The sequence below is a fragment of the Pezoporus flaviventris genome, unplaced genomic scaffold, assembly GCF_033815535.1.
Source record: "Pezoporus flaviventris isolate CSIRO_AGI_PZ_B2104156 unplaced genomic scaffold, CSIRO_AGI_Pfla_v1 ptg000029l, whole genome shotgun sequence".
Taxonomy (NCBI): Eukaryota; Metazoa; Chordata; class Aves; order Psittaciformes; family Psittacidae; genus Pezoporus; species Pezoporus flaviventris.
The window spans coordinates 11,526,112-11,543,115 of record NW_026892577.1 but is presented as its reverse complement, the minus strand read 5'-3'; the positions used below and the strand labels follow the sequence as shown (position 1 = coordinate 11,543,115).

The 17,004-nt window shown below is 58.8% G+C and overlaps 1 protein-coding gene across 1 annotated transcript in view; it reads left to right on the top strand.

Annotated features, from left to right (window-relative positions):
* SLIT1 (slit guidance ligand 1) overlaps positions 1–12,833 on the top strand; it is a 60,484-nt gene extending 47,651 nt beyond the window's left edge. The window contains exons 15-37 of the mRNA XM_061459011.1: positions 21–44; positions 516–660; positions 799–873; positions 1,103–1,246; positions 1,527–1,670; positions 1,792–1,958; positions 3,005–3,137; positions 4,154–4,222; positions 4,606–4,677; positions 4,903–4,974; positions 5,267–5,338; positions 6,673–6,836; positions 7,191–7,315; positions 7,525–7,622; positions 8,328–8,467; positions 8,792–8,885; positions 9,065–9,202; positions 9,577–9,814; positions 9,915–10,045; positions 10,138–10,292; positions 10,390–10,678; positions 11,291–11,502; positions 11,582–12,833. Of these exons, the coding sequence (XP_061314995.1) occupies positions 21–44; positions 516–660; positions 799–873; positions 1,103–1,246; positions 1,527–1,670; positions 1,792–1,958; positions 3,005–3,137; positions 4,154–4,222; positions 4,606–4,677; positions 4,903–4,974; positions 5,267–5,338; positions 6,673–6,836; positions 7,191–7,315; positions 7,525–7,622; positions 8,328–8,467; positions 8,792–8,885; positions 9,065–9,202; positions 9,577–9,814; positions 9,915–10,045; positions 10,138–10,292; positions 10,390–10,678; positions 11,291–11,502; positions 11,582–11,826 (3,146 nt within the window). The 3' untranslated portion in view covers positions 11,827–12,833. The remainder of the gene's footprint in view (positions 1–20; positions 45–515; positions 661–798; positions 874–1,102; positions 1,247–1,526; positions 1,671–1,791; positions 1,959–3,004; positions 3,138–4,153; positions 4,223–4,605; positions 4,678–4,902; positions 4,975–5,266; positions 5,339–6,672; positions 6,837–7,190; positions 7,316–7,524; positions 7,623–8,327; positions 8,468–8,791; positions 8,886–9,064; positions 9,203–9,576; positions 9,815–9,914; positions 10,046–10,137; positions 10,293–10,389; positions 10,679–11,290; positions 11,503–11,581) is intronic.
* Positions 12,834–17,004: the final 4,171 nt, after the last annotated feature.

The window sequence follows — 17,004 nt, the reverse complement described above, 5'->3', positions numbered from 1 at the left end:
ATGTGCTTTTCATTCCACAGCCAAAGAGCAGTATTTCATCCCAGGTAAGAGGAGGGTATGCATGGGTGTGTGCATGGTGCCCTTTCGGCCAGGCTGCCTGGGGGATGGTTGTGCCGGAGCCCCACAGTCTGGCCCGGCGCTGCATTTCCCATCATTTTTGGCTGCTGAGTTCCCAGGTGCTGCAGTAACAAAACTGCTGGGTAGCAGGACATGTTCCACCATCAGCCCTTGTGCTGTTATCCAGGTGGGCACAGAGGTGTCCGTGCGGTCCAGCTCTGATTGCAGGAGAGGAGAGGGTGGTGGATAACACAGCACCCTGTGTACCCGGGACAAATGCCCCTGCAGATAAGGTGTTTGGGGCATGGAGAGGAGTAATTTGTGCATAGCCCTGGGATGAGGGCAGCTGGGGAGGAGCTCGAGACCAGCTGGCGTGTGGCAGGAGCAGGGAGGGGGGGGCAGGCACAGCCCTGCTGCCTCTGCTCTTGGGACCACACGCTGCCCTCCCCGGTGCGCAGGGACGGAGGATTACCAGCTGAACAGTGAGTGCAACAGCGATGTGATCTGCCCCCCGAAGTGCCGCTGCGAATCCAGCGTGGTCGAGTGCTCCAACCTGAAGCTCACCAAGATCCCAGAGCGCATCCCACAGTCCACAGCTGAGCTGTAAGAGCCTCCTCCCTTCCACCCTGCTTTCCCTCCTGCAGCCAGAACATCACCAGTGCTGGGGTTTGGTTCAGGGTTGGTCGGTGCCATGCCCTTTGCAGCAACCTCCTGAGCTCTTTTCCCTGCTGCCCACCCCAGGCGCCTGAACAACAATGAAATCTCTGTCCTGGAGGCCACTGGCATCTTCAAGAAACTCCCACATCTGAAGAAAATGTGAGTATCAGGCAGGCACAGCTCCGTCAGGAGTGCCTGGGGGCTGGGAGGGCACATGGGGTCCTGACACCAGGGCAGCCTCAAGAGTGAACCTGGGGGCATGTACCAACCCAAGGGTCACCTGAGGAATTTGCCATCATGGGGTGCTCAGTGGGACCTGGGGGAGGCAGGTTTCAGGTTGAGGTTGGGGCAGAGCCCCCTGTCCCAGCCTGCTTTCCCCTGTCCACAGCAACCTCAGCAACAACAAGGTGTCGGAAATTGAGGATGGGGCGTTTGAGGGGGCATCCTCCGTCAGTGAGCTGCACCTCACCGTCAACCAGCTGGAGTCTGTGCGGAGCGGCATGTTCAGGGGCCTGGATGGGCTGAGGACCCTGTGAGTGCCCCTTTCTGCATGGGGACAGGGGTGGGGACATCCCTGCTCCTTCCTCCTCTGCCCTGCCTGTGATCCTGGGCTGGTGCTGTCTGCATCACTGCTGGGCCAGCTCGGGAGTGCCTTACCCATCCACTGGCTGTATCCAGAGCTGGGGGGGAGGTTTCTGCTATTCAGGGCCTGGCTCAGCAGCAAGGTGGGCACAGCCCAGGCACTGCTGAGGTGGGTTCCCCCATGGTGTCTGCGTGGGTCATTAGGTGCCTTTGTCCCCTTCCCTCCTCAGGATGCTGAGGAACAACCGCATCAGCTGCATCCACAATGACAGCTTCACAGGGCTGCGCAACGTCCGCCTGCTCTCCCTGTACGACAACCAGATCAGCACCATCACACCGGGCGCCTTCGACACGCTGCAGTCTCTGTCCACGCTGTAAGTCTCAGGCCTCAGCAGGGATGCTCCCAGGCTGTCCCCATCACATTGGGGGTGGCGGCAGGGGGAACCCTTGCCCAGTGGCTGCTCAGGTGATGCCCTCACGCTCCCTCTTGTGCAGGAACCTGCTCGCCAACCCCTTCAACTGCAACTGCCAGCTGGCCTGGCTGGGGGACTGGCTGCGCAAGAGGAAGATCGTGACGGGGAACCCGCGGTGCCAAAACCCTGACTTCCTCCGGCAGATCCCACTCCAGGACGTGGCTTTCCCCGACTTCAGGTGTGAGGAAGGTAACTCACGGGCCCCGCGGCGCCGGGGGTGAGAGGGGATCAGGCTGCTTGCCCCAGGCTGGCACTATGGTCTGCTTGTCCCAGCATCATCCTTGCTTCTGGGATGTTCAGCAGTGTCCTGTAACAAGCCAGTAGCTCAGAGGGAACCATCAGCTCATTAATGCTTTCCCCTGATGATGCACGTATTTCCCTTCCTGGTACCCAGCCCTTAGGGCTGCATTCAAATCCCCACAAGCTGCTCTCAAGCTGGGAGAGGAGTTTGCACCCACTGCACCTTATGGCCCTTGTACGTAGGCAGGTCTGTGCTGGCAAATGCTGTGCCCTGGATGCTGGCAGGAGCAGGTGTATAGGCAAAGCCCACCAAAATTCCTCCCGCTTCTTCCCTTCCCAGCTCCACATGATGGAGCTGGGCAGATGGAGCAGGCGGGGAATGTGCCTGTTGAGAGAAAAGACTTCTTTTAAAAGTTTTTTTAATTTAGAACAGCTTTTGAGCCCTCTGTAAAATATTTACAAACACATCATCGTTTCTTCTGCTTTCCCTCCTCCACCACGTCAAACACTGAAGGGTGCATCCTGCGCCTTTCCCAACAGTGCGAGATAGCATACGGCTGTTCTGGGGATGCCTCTCCCTTGGGAAGGGCGAGCAATTCTGGCTCCTCCGGCTGCTCCGTGCAACCCCTGCTGCCTCTGGGAGAAGGGGGAAGGAGGTTATTTCAGGAGGACTGGCAGGGCTGAGCCGCTTCTCGTGCGCCCTCCTCTCTGCTACCCCTGGGACTGTGTTTTTGCTTGAAAATGGTGAAAATCAGAGCAGCCTGGAGCTGTCTGATTGCATCCATCTGAGTGGGGCGGGCAGTTTCTGGGAACAGGAGCGATTCATGAGCTGCTGACTCTCAGCTGGCCTGAGGCTGTTGCCCACAGCACCCTGCTTTGGGGGCAAGGGGATATGGTTGGCATGGGAGAGGAGCAGTCTTAGATGAGGACAAGGCATCGAGTCCAGCCTCATGTGATGCCCAAGGTGACTTTGTGGCTCTCTGTGCCCGGTGCAGGTCAGGAGGAGACGAGCTGCATCCCCCGTCCGCAGTGCCCGCAGGAGTGCACGTGCCTCGACACCGTTGTCCGCTGCAGCAACAAGCACCTCAAGGCCCTGCCCAAGGGGATCCCCAAGAACGTCACGGAGCTGTAAGTGGTGGCCGAGTGCCCAGGCTCTGCCTCAGACTTTGCAGCTCTGGGTGAGGGGGGCTCTGCTGAGGGGTTGTGCAGGTGTTGGGGCAAAGATGCCCCACAGCTCTCTCCCACAGCACCATCCCAGCCTGGCAGTGACCCCCACCCAGCCAAGGGACCCTCTCCAGCCCCAACCCCAGCAAGGGGCTCAGTGAGAGCCTCTGCTGACTCAGGGATACTAATGGTGATATGCAAGGGGTTGTCACAGCAGCTGGGTCCCTGCTCTTTGGCATCTTTGGGAGGGGGCAGCTGTGGTCCCCATGCAGCCCTGCAGTCCCAATCAGCCTGCCATCAGCAACAGGGACAGGGCCACCCTGCCTCTGCCAGCTCCCCAGCCCTGCTGTGCCATCACCTCTCACCAAGGCTGCAGGGATACTCCCGGCTGGTCCAGCTCCGAGCACACAGGCAATGGAATGTGGCTTACCTGGGTGTCAGGGAGATACCCAAACAGCCATGCCAGCTCTGGATTAGCAGTAATGCCCATTGCTGTGAAAGGGGCTCTGCTCCTCTCTGGAATGGGGGACAGCAGCAAGTCCTGTGTGCAGGTAGTGCAGGCACTGGTTGTGCACACGCATGTGTATAGCAGCGCCTCACACTCCTGCGCTGTCTCACACACCCCTCCTCTCTCTGCATCCTCCGCTGTCTCACACGTGCCTTGGGACTGGTTTCTGCTGCCCACACTCACACTGGATGTGTAAGCACAGCACATGGCTGGCTGTGCTCACACACGTGGGCTGCTTGGAGGCTGTCCTGGGGATCAGTACACAGAGCTCTCAAGTGTGCCTGTGTGCTCTCACACTACCTGCCCTGCAGCCCAGGGGTCTCCTGAGAGCCCCAGGCCATGCATGCTGGGAGAGAAATGATGCTGGAGATGCTCTTTGCAGCCCATAAGAAGGTGCACAGGAGAATCGGGGGCAGAGGGAGGGACCTCTGGCTTCTCGGCCACCTTGAGGTGCTTTTGTTCTCTCTTGCAGCTACCTGGATGGAAATCAGTTTACTCAGGTCCCGGGGCAGCTCTCTACCTTCAAGTACCTGCAGCTTGTGTAAGTAGGCAGGAGCAGGAGGCCAGGCAGGCAGCTGGTCCCACTGCTAGCAGTGGTGGGCAAGGACAGAGGCTGTCCCCATGATGCGTGATCCTGGGGAAGGACCTGGCAGTGTGCAGGGACCCCTGACATCCCTCTGCATCCCTGCTGTGCACTGAGAAACAGTTGACTGCAGCGATGCTCAGCCCCTGGGTGCTCACAGCTTCTGGTGGCAGTGGGCAGGGGGACAGTGGCATTCCTGCCATCACCCTGTGTGACAGCCCTGCTGCTCTCTTGGAGGCTGTGCTGCTGTTTGCATCCCATCGCAGCTGGGAGCACAGGGGAGCACCGAGGGGGGAGACAGGGCTCAGCTTCCTCCAAGCCCTGAAGTTTCTGTTTTACAGTGACCTGAGCAACAACAAGATCAGCTCCCTGAGCAACTCCTCCTTCACCAACATGAGCCAGCTCACCACCCTGTAAGTGCAGTCCCTGTGGTGTGCCACAGAACTGAGCTGGGGGGGGCTGTTCCTAGGGGACCCCAAAGACTGCGGGGTGCTGGGGACTCCAGGGTCTCCCCTCTCCATGTGGGTGAAGCTATAGTTTGAGCTGACGCAAAGGGAACATGCAACCAAGGGTGGGCTTCTTACAGCACACACGGAGGTGCCCCCAGCACTGTGCTGCCTCCTTCTTGCCTTCTACAGGATCCTCAGCTACAACTCCCTGCAGTGCATCCCTCCGCTGGCCTTTGAGGGCCTCCGCTCCCTCCGGCTGCTGTAAGTACCTGCCCGTAGCCCTGCTCGCAGCCCCTGCTGCTGCCTGTGTCCACGTGCCCCCTGTGCTTGCTCAGAGCTGAGTGCAGGCAGGCAGGGTACAGGCTGCAGGAGGAGCAAGGGGAGAAGACTCAGCCTCTCAGATCACTTGATGCCTTTGCAGCAGTGACAGAGTGGTGGGGTCCAGCTCTGCCACCCATGCCTGGACCCACGGGGTGGTGGCAGCCCTGCTGGTCACAGTCCTTGCTGCCCACCCTGGAACTATGGGCATTACAGGACCCTCTGTTCTCTGCAGGTCTCTCCATGGCAATGACATCTCCAGCCTCCCCGAGGGCATCTTTGCAGATGTCACCTCCCTGTCCCACCTGTGAGTATCTCCTGCTCTCCAGGTGCAGGGCTGGATGCATGTTCAGGAGACCTTTAAAAATCATGGGGCTATGCCCAGATTCTCTGGGGGCTGAGCTGCCTCCTCTGCTCTTCTCTGGGCTGGTAGCTGGGACAGTGTTGGTGGGGCACTGATGTGCTCTGGCCCCAGGTCCAGGTGTGCAGCTGAGCCTCCCAGTGCTGCTGGTCTTTGATGGAAGTGGTGTGGGGTCCCACCAGGTCCCCAGGGTCCCTTAACATGCAGGTGAAGCCATGCAAGATGCTGGCACAACCATGGGTTGGCAAGGGCTGCTCTGACCTGGGCCAGCATGTTGCTAACCTCCTGCCAGGGTCCTTCCCTGCAGCAGCCCCAAATCTCTCACCAAGCACCCTCCTCCCTCCTCTTTGAGGGAACCTGTACCGCAGGAGCACAGCCCCATACCCATCACCCAGAGCAGGGATTTCACTTTGTTCAGGATGACTTTTCAGTCCCTTCCCTGTTCCTGCTAAGTGGTTCCTACCCACCCTCCGGTGGCTGGTCCTGCTCCTGGCATCCTGGGGCTTTCAGGCTGTTCCTCCAGCCTGCAGAGAGCATCTTGATTTCCAGTCCTGGCCTCCCTGTTTTTTGGGAGCAGCCCTGCTTCTTCTGGTCTCCCCTGGCTCTTCACTGGTGTTCTTGCTGCAGTGCAGTGCTGCGGGTTCCCACAGAACTGAGCTGTGTCACCAGCCGGCGCTGTTGGTGCTGTAGGAACAGGCTTGTAAGCCCCAGCAGAGCTGCTGTCCCTACTGCCTGCCTCCCTGCCTGCCGTGTCCTTCCTTCATCACACATATCAGTCTAATGGTCCTCCACCGCTGCTGGCCTTTGCAGAGAAGGAGTGTGCAAAATGGCATTGAACCCCTCAGCCTCACACAGCACCTGCTGCTCCCTGCCCTGCTCTGCTGTGGAACAGGGCAACCCTGCTCTCTTGGAGCAAATCCTTGCTCTCCCCTAATGCTGTCCCCATGAGCTCTGGCTCTGACTTTGCTGCTTGTCCCCAGCAGCCTGCCCCGGTGCCCCTGCCCTGCACTGCGCAGCAGAGCCGAGGCTGTCCTCAGCTCCCGTGCAATGGGTCGACGTTTCTGCACAGCCTCAAGCCCAGGCAGCTTTGCCCAAGTGCTGGAGAGGGACTCATGAGGATTTCTATGTGGGCAGTGGAGGAGAGCTCCAGCACAGAGCATTGGGGCCCCCATCACATGGCAGCCCAGCCAAGTGACGGAGTTGTGCCCAGTCCCAAGGTCTCCAAGCCTCATTCCCTCTGCGGGGCAGCGGATGCAGTTTTGTCCTTCCTCCCCCCGCAGAGCCATTGGAGCCAACCCCCTGTACTGCAGCTGCAACCTGCGCTGGCTCTCCAGCTGGGTCAAGACGGGGTACAAGGAGCCAGGCATCGCCCGCTGCGCAGGGCCCCCTGAAATGGAAGGCAAGCTGCTGCTCACCACCCCTGCCAAGAAGTTTGAGTGCCAAGGTGCGAGGTGTCTGTGTTGTCCATCTGTCCATCCTCAGGCAGGGCAGCAGGTGCCATGGGGAGCCGGGCTATCTCCTGCTTGGTGCCTGATGTTCTGTGAGTGTGGGGGACTCCAGCATTTAACCTGTTGAGCTGCCTTGAGGAGGGGGCAGACCAAGAGGCTTGTCCCCTTACCTGGCCAGTGGCACACCCCTGGGTGACTGAACACGTGGCTGTCCCCAGGTCCTTGGTGGGGCAGGCTCTGCTCCCAGCTGTGCCTGGAGCTCTGACCCTGTGTTGGTACCCACAAACGGGCACCCCTCCATCACTCTCTCTACTATATCCCTGGCTATCCCTGTGCCTCCTGTCCCACAGGCCCACCTGCCCTGAGCATCCAGGCCAAGTGCAACCCCTGCCTCTCCAGCCCCTGTCAGAACCAGGGCACCTGCCACAATGACCCCCTTGGTTTCTACCGCTGCGCCTGCCCCAGCGGCTACAAGGTACCATGGTCCCTGGGGGTCCCCAGTGCAGAGGAACATGTCCCTGCAGAGGGGAAAGGAGCAGTGAGGGCTGCCCCTGGGGCTCACTGCCTGCAGGACTGTCCACCCTCCCTGCACACCACAGTGTGACACTGAGTGTGATGGGGCAGGGAGAGCTGGGCACGGTGCTGTGCCACTCTCCTCGCTCCCACCTCTCCATCCCTCCCCAGGGCAGGGACTGCGAGGTGGCACTGAGCGTCTGCTCCTCCAACCCCTGCCTCAATGGGGGGACCTGCCAGCCTCAGGACGGGGAAGGAGCCGGCTTCAGGTGAGTGCTGAATGGGAACCCAGGAAAGACGGGTGTTTGGGCAGCAGCTGGGATCCCCAGCATCCCTCAGAGATGATGTTTAGTGCTTCCCTCGCCTTCTATGTGCTCCCTTAGGCATATAGCTGGGCTATTGCATTCATGTGGTAGCTCCAGCCCAGGCTCCTGCTCTCTGCAGCCCTGCCTATGCCTCCTGCCAGCACAGCACTAACAAGGCTGAGCACTGGCTCTGCTTCCCTATGTCCCCCAGCCCTGCAGTGCTGAGGGCATGGGGGAGAGAGCAGGTCCTACCACCACAGAAGGCATGAGGAGGGATAGCACAGTGGGATTTGGGGCTGGGATGTGGCAGCTGCAGCAGGGTTAACTGTTGGATGGGGCAGGACGTGGCCCGGGGTCACTGCTGTTCCCTGCAGGGCTGCCATGCCCTTGCACAACCCTCGCTACCCTGAACTCTTCAGGCCATTCCAGGAACCAGGACACAATTAGTAGCTGAAAATAGCTGTCAGGATAGGGTGAGGAGGTGGGCTGCGCAGCCACTACCCTCCCCAGCGCTGAGTGTCCTCTCAGCCTGTTGTCGTGGCAACTCAGCATCCTCGCAGCCCGCTGCGGCTGCCACCCTCCCTGCTCCCGCTGTGCTGCTTGTTTCACAGGAACCATCCCAAAATGCTCCATTTCCCACCCCATGACACCTCCCTGTGCCCCATGCAGGTGCCTGTGCCCAGCGGGCTTTGAGGGTCCGAACTGCCATGCCACCAGCGACCCCTGCAAGGAGCACATCTGTGAGAATGGGGGCTCCTGCGTGCCCACTGCCACCAACTACACCTGCCTGTGCCCTGCCCACTACACAGGTACCTGGAATGAGGGCTAAGCATCCCCAAACCTCGCAGGCCTGGCAGGGGTATGTGCCCACTGCTTCTCCCTTCCCACCAACGAGGGCTAATAGCTCCTCTGCCTGCTGTCCCGGTGCCCATCACCATGGCCTCTAGGCCCAGTTTTCATACATCCAACTGAGCCCCCACACCCTGGGATGCCCTTGGTGCCTGACTCAGGCAGGAGCTGCCTGTGGCCACAGGCCACAGCCATAGAGCCCCACGACCATGAACAACTCGGGCAAGTGCCTGTGGTAATGTGAGCTCCTGAGCATCCTTGGTGTCCCTATTTCTACCCTGCAGGGGATTTCTGTGAGCATTCACTGGATTTCTGCTCAGCTGAGCTCAGTCCGTGCCAGCACGGCTCTACCTGTGTCTCCACAAGCCAGGGGCCTAGGTGAGCTCCCCCTCCCCAGACTGCTTTGTCCCAGCTGCCTGGTGGGGGAGATTTGGTTTTGGGGGGCTGCAGCTCACAGGCTGGGAAGGGGTTATGGGGAGGGGGATGCCAGGAGGAGCAGGTACCCACCAGCATGGGGGAGAAGGAAGGGGCAGCAGTGAGCCCCCCTCCTGCCCCAGGTGTGAATGTGTGCCTGGCTACGTGGGGAGCAACTGCAGCGAGGACTTCGATGACTGCCAGGACCACCGGTGCCAGAACAACGCCCAGTGCCTGGACGAGGTTAACGGCTACTCCTGCCTCTGCACCGAGGGCTACAGGTACCACTGGGAAGATGTGGGACACTGGGGATAGCGGGGATGGTTACATGGCACTATGCAGGAGGAACCAACCCTGGCTACCATGTCCGTCCATCCATCCATCCATCCATCCATCCATCCATCCATCCATCCATCCATCCATCCATCCAGTGCAAGAGGAAGGATTGGGTCTGGAGGTGTGGGTCTTCAGGGATGAAGGCTGGGGGAAACCAGCATCCCTGGGGAGGGACCCAAGGGCAGCACTCAGCATCCCAGCATCCCTCAGATGCCACTGGCTGGAGAGCCTCCCTGAGGACCCAAATCAAGGGAGTGCTGTTAGAGCCCCATAGGGCGCTCTCCAAGCCCCATGCTTAGCAGCACCCTTGGCCCCACAGCGGCCAGCTCTGCGAGATGCCGCCCCATGCTGCCAGCCAGCCCAGCCTCTGTGAGCGAGCCGAGTGCCAGAATGGGGCTCTGTGCGTGGAGCGGGGTACCCGTGCCCTCTGCCAGTGCCTGCCCGGCTTCGGTGGCCCCAAGTGTGAGAAACTGCTGAGCGTCAACTTTGTGGACCGCGACACGTACCTGCAGTTCACTGACCTGCAGGACTGGCCCCGGGCCAATATCACCCTGCAGGTGAGGGCTGAGGGGGCATGGGGACACCGGGGGGGGGGGGGGGGGGGTGGCAATGGGGGTGCTGCCCCAGGGATGTGGGCTCCCACCTCTCCCCTGACAGGTCTCCACGGCTGAAGGCAACGGCATCCTGCTGTACAATGGCGACAGCGACCACATGGCTGTGGAGCTGTACCAGGGACACGTCAGGGTCAGCTATGACCCCGGCACCCACCCCAGCTCAGCCATCTACAGGTACCTGCCACTCCTTCCCCACCCACGGGGGATCACCACCCCCACTGCACAGGCTTGGGGCGTGTCCCCAGTGACCCAGCTGTCTCCACCAGTGCTGAGACTATCAACGACGGGCAGTTCCACACCGTGGAGCTGGTGACCTTCGACCAGATGGTGAACCTCTCCATCGATGGTGGCAGCCCCATGACCATGGACAACTCGGGCAAGCACTACACACTGAACAGCGAGGCTCCCCTCTATGTGGGAGGTAGGACAGGGGCCAGAGGGGCGACCGGGTGATGTGGAGAGGTGGTGGTGGGGACACGGGGGACACCCGTGTGTGCTGACGGTCCTGCTCTCCCCAGGGATGCCTGTGGATGTCAACTCGGCTGCCTTCCGCCTCTGGCAGCTCCTCAATGGCACCAGCTTCCACGGGTGCATCCGCAACCTCTACATCAACAACGAGCTGCAGGACTTCACCAAGACGCGGATGACGCCAGGGGTGGTGCCGGGCTGCGAGCCCTGCCGCAAGCTCTACTGCCTGCATGGCATCTGCCAGCCCACCGGCGCCCAGGGCCCCGTCTGCCACTGCGAGCCTGGCTGGGACGGGCCCCACTGCGATCAGCCCCATGGCGGCCCCTGCCAGGGGCACAAGTGAGTGACCCCGCTCCGTTGGCTACCCTACAGCAATAGTCTTGTCCCATTGGCTGCCCTGCAGTGACCCATCTGCTCCATTGGCTGTCCTGAGGCTATGATGCTGCCCCATTGGCTGTCCAACAGTAATGGTCCTGAGCCATTTGCTGCCCAGTGTGACTCACCTGCCCCATTGGATGTCTGACTGCCCCACCACAACTGCCCTGTTCCATTGGCTGCCCCGCCACAACAACCTCACTCAGCTAGCTCATTGTCTGACCCTTCCTCATTGGCTGCCCCACCACAACTGCCCCACTCCGTTGGTCTTTCCCCATTGCCTGCCTTGTCATTAATTGCTCTTCACTGTCCGCCTCTCATCCTTGCTCTCTCCGTTGGCTGTCCCTCCTCACCGCCTGCCCAGCTCACCCCTCCTACTGGCTGTCCACTGCAGTCCCCTGGGACTGGCTTGTCCTGGTGGTGCCATGCGGTGGCAATGCCACTTCACTGAGTGGTGTGGTGCCACGCCAGACCCATGGCACGATGGCTGTGCCATACCAGTGCCGTGCTGGTCCTATGTGCAGTGCCGTGCCGGTGCCATGCTGGCAGCTGCCTGATGATGCTGGGTGTCCACAGGTGTGTGCATGGGCTGTGCCTGCCCCTCGACGCCCTCTCCTACACCTGCCAGTGCCACGAGGGCTACCAGGGCACCCTCTGCAACCAGCCCACTGAGCCGCCTGACCCCTGCCACCGCCAGCCCTGTGCCCATGGCCACTGCCGCCTCACCCCAGGCGGCCAGCCCACCTGCGACTGCCATGACGGCTACACCGGAGCCCTCTGTGACCAAGGTAGGAGCCGGGGAGGTGGGTGCCCAGGGCAGGGGCAGCCCCATGCTGGGATGCCAGTCTGAGCATCGCTGTCCCACAGAGCCGGAGTGCCGCGGGGAGCCGGTGCGGGACTACCACCAGGTGCAGCGGGGCTATGCCATCTGCCAGACAACGCGGCCGGTGGCCTGGGTGGAATGCCGAGGGACGTGCGGGGGCCCCAGCGCCGGCTGCTGCACCGGCCTGCGGCTCCGGCGCAGGAAATACGCCTTCGAGTGCAGCAACGGCGCAACCTTCGTGGAAGAGGTGGAGAAGCCCAGCAAGTGCGGCTGCAGCCAGTGCCTGTGAGCAGCCACCGGCCCTGGCGAGCTGGGGGCCAGCGGGGAGCCCTCCCAAGAGCCAAGGACCTCGCTTTGCCCTGTGGCCATAATGCTGCTGGCTGGGTGTTCCTGGACTGCACCAGAGGAGCCCGGCGGAGGGCAGAGCTGTTGCATCTTGAGGGTTGGGATAAAAGGAAAAAGAAAAGGAAAAAGAAAACCCACAAAACAAATGTGTAGATAGAGAATTTTTTAAGAACTGCAGCTACACAGACGTGTGGATACCGGGTGGCCACTGCCCAGCTGCCCCCGTCGACTCCATGCGGCACTTGGCCTATTCCCCAGTGCAGCCCCACAGCCACAGAGGGCAGCGTCTGCATCCCCTGGTGTGTCCCCTCCCTGGCAGCCCCATCCCCTGTGTCCAGACCAGTGAGCCGGGGTCTTTTCCAACACCCAGGGCTGGAGCAGAGGGGTCTGAAATGGCAGAGCTTCATGGGCTGTGGCTGGCAGAGGGCTGTGCAGCGTAGCTGACACCCTGTGGTCCTGTGAACCTGGAGCGCTGCTTCACATCCTCTCCTCTGGCAGCCCTGGACTCCCTGCTGAGGATCTGCCATTGCCCTGATGGCAGCAGCAGTGAGTACTCAAATGTCAGCAGTTCCACTGCCACAGGCTGACCCACTGGTGGCACCCCAGGCTGTGCGCTTGCCAGCGAGGCTCCAGGGTGCTTGGGCACAGCTCCAGCCCATTGTGGTGGCACAGGTGCCATGGGGCAGAACCAGGGTGGTCCCAAGAACACTGTGTGGGTCACAGGCAGTGGTGTGCAGATTTCTGTGGGGGTCCCGGCACCAGCCCTGCCACTGTGCCATTAAGATGGAGGGAGGCTCCAAGCACCATCAGCCCAGCTGAGTGGCTTTGCTCAGAGGTATGGGGCAGCACAGAAACCCCTTTCCTCCAGGCTTAACCCTGTGGAATGGTTTCTGCCACTGGACAATGGTGCCCCATGTCCCTCTGGCCCAGCCAGCCAGGGTATGATAGCTGGGGTGCGGGTTTGCCATGCCCATCACCAGTGCCCATCACTGGGACCTCAGCCTCGTGGGTGCCAGGGCTGCCTGAAGAGGCTGAAGATGCTCAAGCCTGGAGCTGACGCTGCTGCCATGACAGATCCCACCAGCTCCTGGACACGGGTGCGGATGCTCAGGCAGCTCCTCTTCAAAGTCAGCAGTGCTGGTGGACGCACTGTGGGACCAGGCCCAGCACCACTGCCAGTGCAGCACAAGGGACCCCATGGCGGGGTACTGCATGCACCCTCCATAGCAGCATCGCTTCTCTGCCTGTGGGGGCCAAGGATGGTGAGTGCCAGACCTGGGACACTGCACGCAGCTGGACAGTGCATCACCATGTCACTGGGATGGACAAACTCACCCCAGGGCTGCAGCACCAGGTCTCTCCAGCACACTGCTGCAGCGCATTGGCTTCAGGTCTGCACCGCCAGCTGTGAACAGGCTCTGGGCATCTCCACTGCACGCATCCAGCTCTGCGGGTGCCATCACCATCCCTGCTCACCAACAGCATCCAGGACGTTCCCACCACCATGGGGATATGTTTCTGCCATCAACGCCCTCTCCACAGGAGCCCCCTCTGCTGCACAGAGGAGCCAGGACGTGTCTCATTCTGCCCATGGCCCAGCTGGGGCTTGGTTGTGTTGTGTTTCTGTTCTTGCTGTACGCTAACCGCTAAAGTATCTCTTTATACAGAATACTTACAGATTCTAATATATATTTGTATTTCATTTTGTTATAGTATTTTTATATGTTCGGGGTCAACAAATGATGTTTTCTTTTTGTTTACAGATGCTACTGGGCAGGAAAATGACGGTGGCTTTATTTGGCCTGTGGGGTTTGTGTGTGTCACTGTTGAAGACGCTGGTTTGTACTAGGCTGGCAAGGGAGGAATGAGCATCCTTCCGCTGGCAGAGGCTGTATTGTTTTAGGAGATGTTTGGTATTGTCTATGTTGTCTTCCATGTGAACATGACATTTATTCATTCAGAGGCTTGGCCTCTTCTTTCCTGGAGAAAGGTGGTAGCTGGTGCTGGGGAGCTGCTGGGCATATGAGGAGGTGGCACAGGCTGGGGAGTGTTGGTCCTACCATGGGTGATGGAGCAGTCCTGGCCACCTCTTTGGGCCAGAGAATTGCCCACACAGAATCATGGAATCACCTAGGTTGGAAAAGACCTTCAAGATCATCAAGTCCAACCATCACCCCAGGACTGCCAAGACAACCACTAAACCATGTTACTACATGGTGCAGGGATGTGCATCCTGGGCTGAGGGCTCATCGCTGGAGAGAGCTGGGGTTATCCATTCAATGCCTTGCAAAAGGAGCCATTACTCCCTGGGTCATGAGTGGGGCAGCATGAGAAACCTCAGGGCTGGGTGCCTGCTGCCATGATGGAGTGGCTGTGGGGGACACGGGGCACCTACAACTCTTTGGGATGAGGGAGAGGGATCCTGGGCAGGTCCCCAGGAGCACCGAGCAGTTGCACTGTTTATCCCACAAATCCGTGGTGGAAAACAGCACCACCAGCTCAGACACCAGCATGGGAGCACTCAAATCCCACCTAGCATTTATATCTGCCCTCCAGAGAGGGGGGTCCCCCACTTCGTACGCTCGCTCACCTTGGCCCTTCCTCAGTTATCACACCAAACACATGTCGATATCAAAGAAACGTTTAATAAGCTGCAATAAAATATGGACCTTTAGAAAGCTCATAGGGTGAATATCAACAGTGGAGGAAGAAAAGAAAACAAGGTGGTGGGAATCCTTGAGGAGTTCAGATCTGAGTCAGGGACCTTTTACCTGGAACAAGAACACAACTTCTTCCATAGGCTAGGATGAAATAAAAGACAGGAGCACAGAGTTCACAAAATGTCAACATTTAGAGAGTCGATACATATTCAAAGTTCAAATGACCCAGCTCTTATAGCTATACATATTGATTTAAAGCAACTTAATATAACTTTATTTTCTTTTTATATATACACTTTCAAAGGTTCGTCAGGTGAGGTATGTAAACATTATCTAATGGAAACCCCTCTCCACATTTCCAACCGAGAATTCACAGCAGACAGTTCATTTTCCCAACTCGCCATGCACTACTTCCTGCTCCTCAAAGCACCCGGGAATGCCGTCCCAAGGCACAGCCACCGGCTCCCATTTCCCACCGCTGGTCTGTACAGTTCACATTGCTTAGGCTCAAACATACAGTACCGGACAGGAGGACTTTTCAGCTCAGTGTCTAAAATTCATACAGAAACAAACAGAGAAACAAAACTCTCCCGGGGAAGCAGACACAGATGAATGAAACACATTTGCCATCAGGGTGGAGATAACAGTTAAACAGTGAGTGTCTCGAGTAAAAGAATCATTGGGGTGTTGTTGCCTTTTTTCCTTTGCTTTCTGCTTTGTTTTCACACACCTGCTCCAAGGGCAAAGGAAGCATGGGGATGGTTAGAGGTCCTGCAGGGCCAGCACCCAACAGCACCCCATGCCACCCGCCAAAGTCAGAGACCTGTCACCATAAAAGCAGCAATGACCCCGCTGATGCTTCCCCACACAGCAAACAGCTCCAGGCAAAAAAAAGGGGTTTAAAAAAACCAAAGAAGAAAACTCCAAACCCACTTAGGAAAACCAGGCAAATGACCCCAAACCACACAGAAGGAGAATTCAAATTGCAGCATGGCAAGCACACGACCTTCTGGAGCCAGCACTGGGACTGTAACGGTGACAGTAGTGCACTCCCTTGGGTCACCTGTACCCACAGGAATCACAGGAGCTCCGAAGGCAGCTGCTCCCTGCAGGAAATTCACTAACAGGAGTTTGCTAACGGGACCTACCTACCCTCCCCTGGCTGTTTGGGGTGGGGGTTCCTTGGGGGTGAGGTAGCCCCCACCTCCTGCATCAGTGGGGATCCCTAAGCCAAGAATCCCCACGTATGCCGTGCTGGACCGAGCCCCCGCCAGGAGCGGGGTTATTCCCACCCGGCCCTGAGCCCCTGCCATTGAAACAGACATTATTACTACAAATCTTATTGCTTGCAGTGCCCCCCACCCCGGGGAACAGCTACGGGAGCAAACTGCTTCCCCAGGGACCATGGCCATCGACCAGGCTTGACATCATCAAAATGAGATGAAGAGAAAGAGTTAATGCTTCAACCTTGACGTGACATTAAAAACCACCACCACCACCCACCCCAACCCATCCCGTCCCCCCCCCCCACGCAGTAGCCAGCCCTTTGGTTGCGGCACACTGGGCAGTACAGCCCCACCAACCAACACACCAGTCAGAACAAGAACCTGTGGAAAGCCCATGAAATAAATATCTTTAAAAAACTATTTACAATATTAGATCTGTGAGCATGAAGTGAGAGAAAAATGCTTTTTCCTGCCCCAAGAAAAGCTTAAAAAGTAGGTTAGCATCCTGCCGCCTAGCACAACACTATCTTACATGGCACCTACACATAATATATATTCACATTTCATTTTAAAATTAGGTACTCTTACAAACAGACTTAGAAAACATTGGCTAGCAACGCAGCCCGAGGGACCCATGCCACGAACGCCGGCCGGCTGCATCCCAGCTCCTCCGGCTGCCCCCAAGCTGCCAACGTGCCCTGAATCGAAACCACCAGCTGCCCCCCCACTGCCCTTCAGGGAGAGGGTGGAAGTGCTCGTGAAGGAGAGGGCTTGTCCGCGGGGATGGGAGGAGGAAGGATGGGGACTGTGATTTCTGCTAAGCCTAGGGGTGAGCTTAATACAAACAAGAACTCCTGAGAACATCTTAGAACAGATGGATTCATTTCACAACCACCAAGCTAAAGGATGGGCCGAACGGATGCTACGACACATGGGGGAGAGGTGGGGATGGTGTGGGGACATCGTAGCTTCGTGGTTTGCTCACAAAACCTATCATTACAGGGAAAGCTGCAGAGGCCTTCACGGGCAGGGTGAGCCTGCCTCTGCCTTGCTCCTGGGACATCTGGGTGTACAGCCCAGGAATGTGGACCCGAGGATGCCTTGGCTGGGGCTCAGCCCTCTTCCCCTGGCACAACCGCTGGCAGTAGAAAGGTGGGAGCACATCCCTGCTGCCCCAAGGCACTGCCATGCCTATAGGAGGCTGGGAAACACGGCTTTCCCAGTGGCCTTCAACTG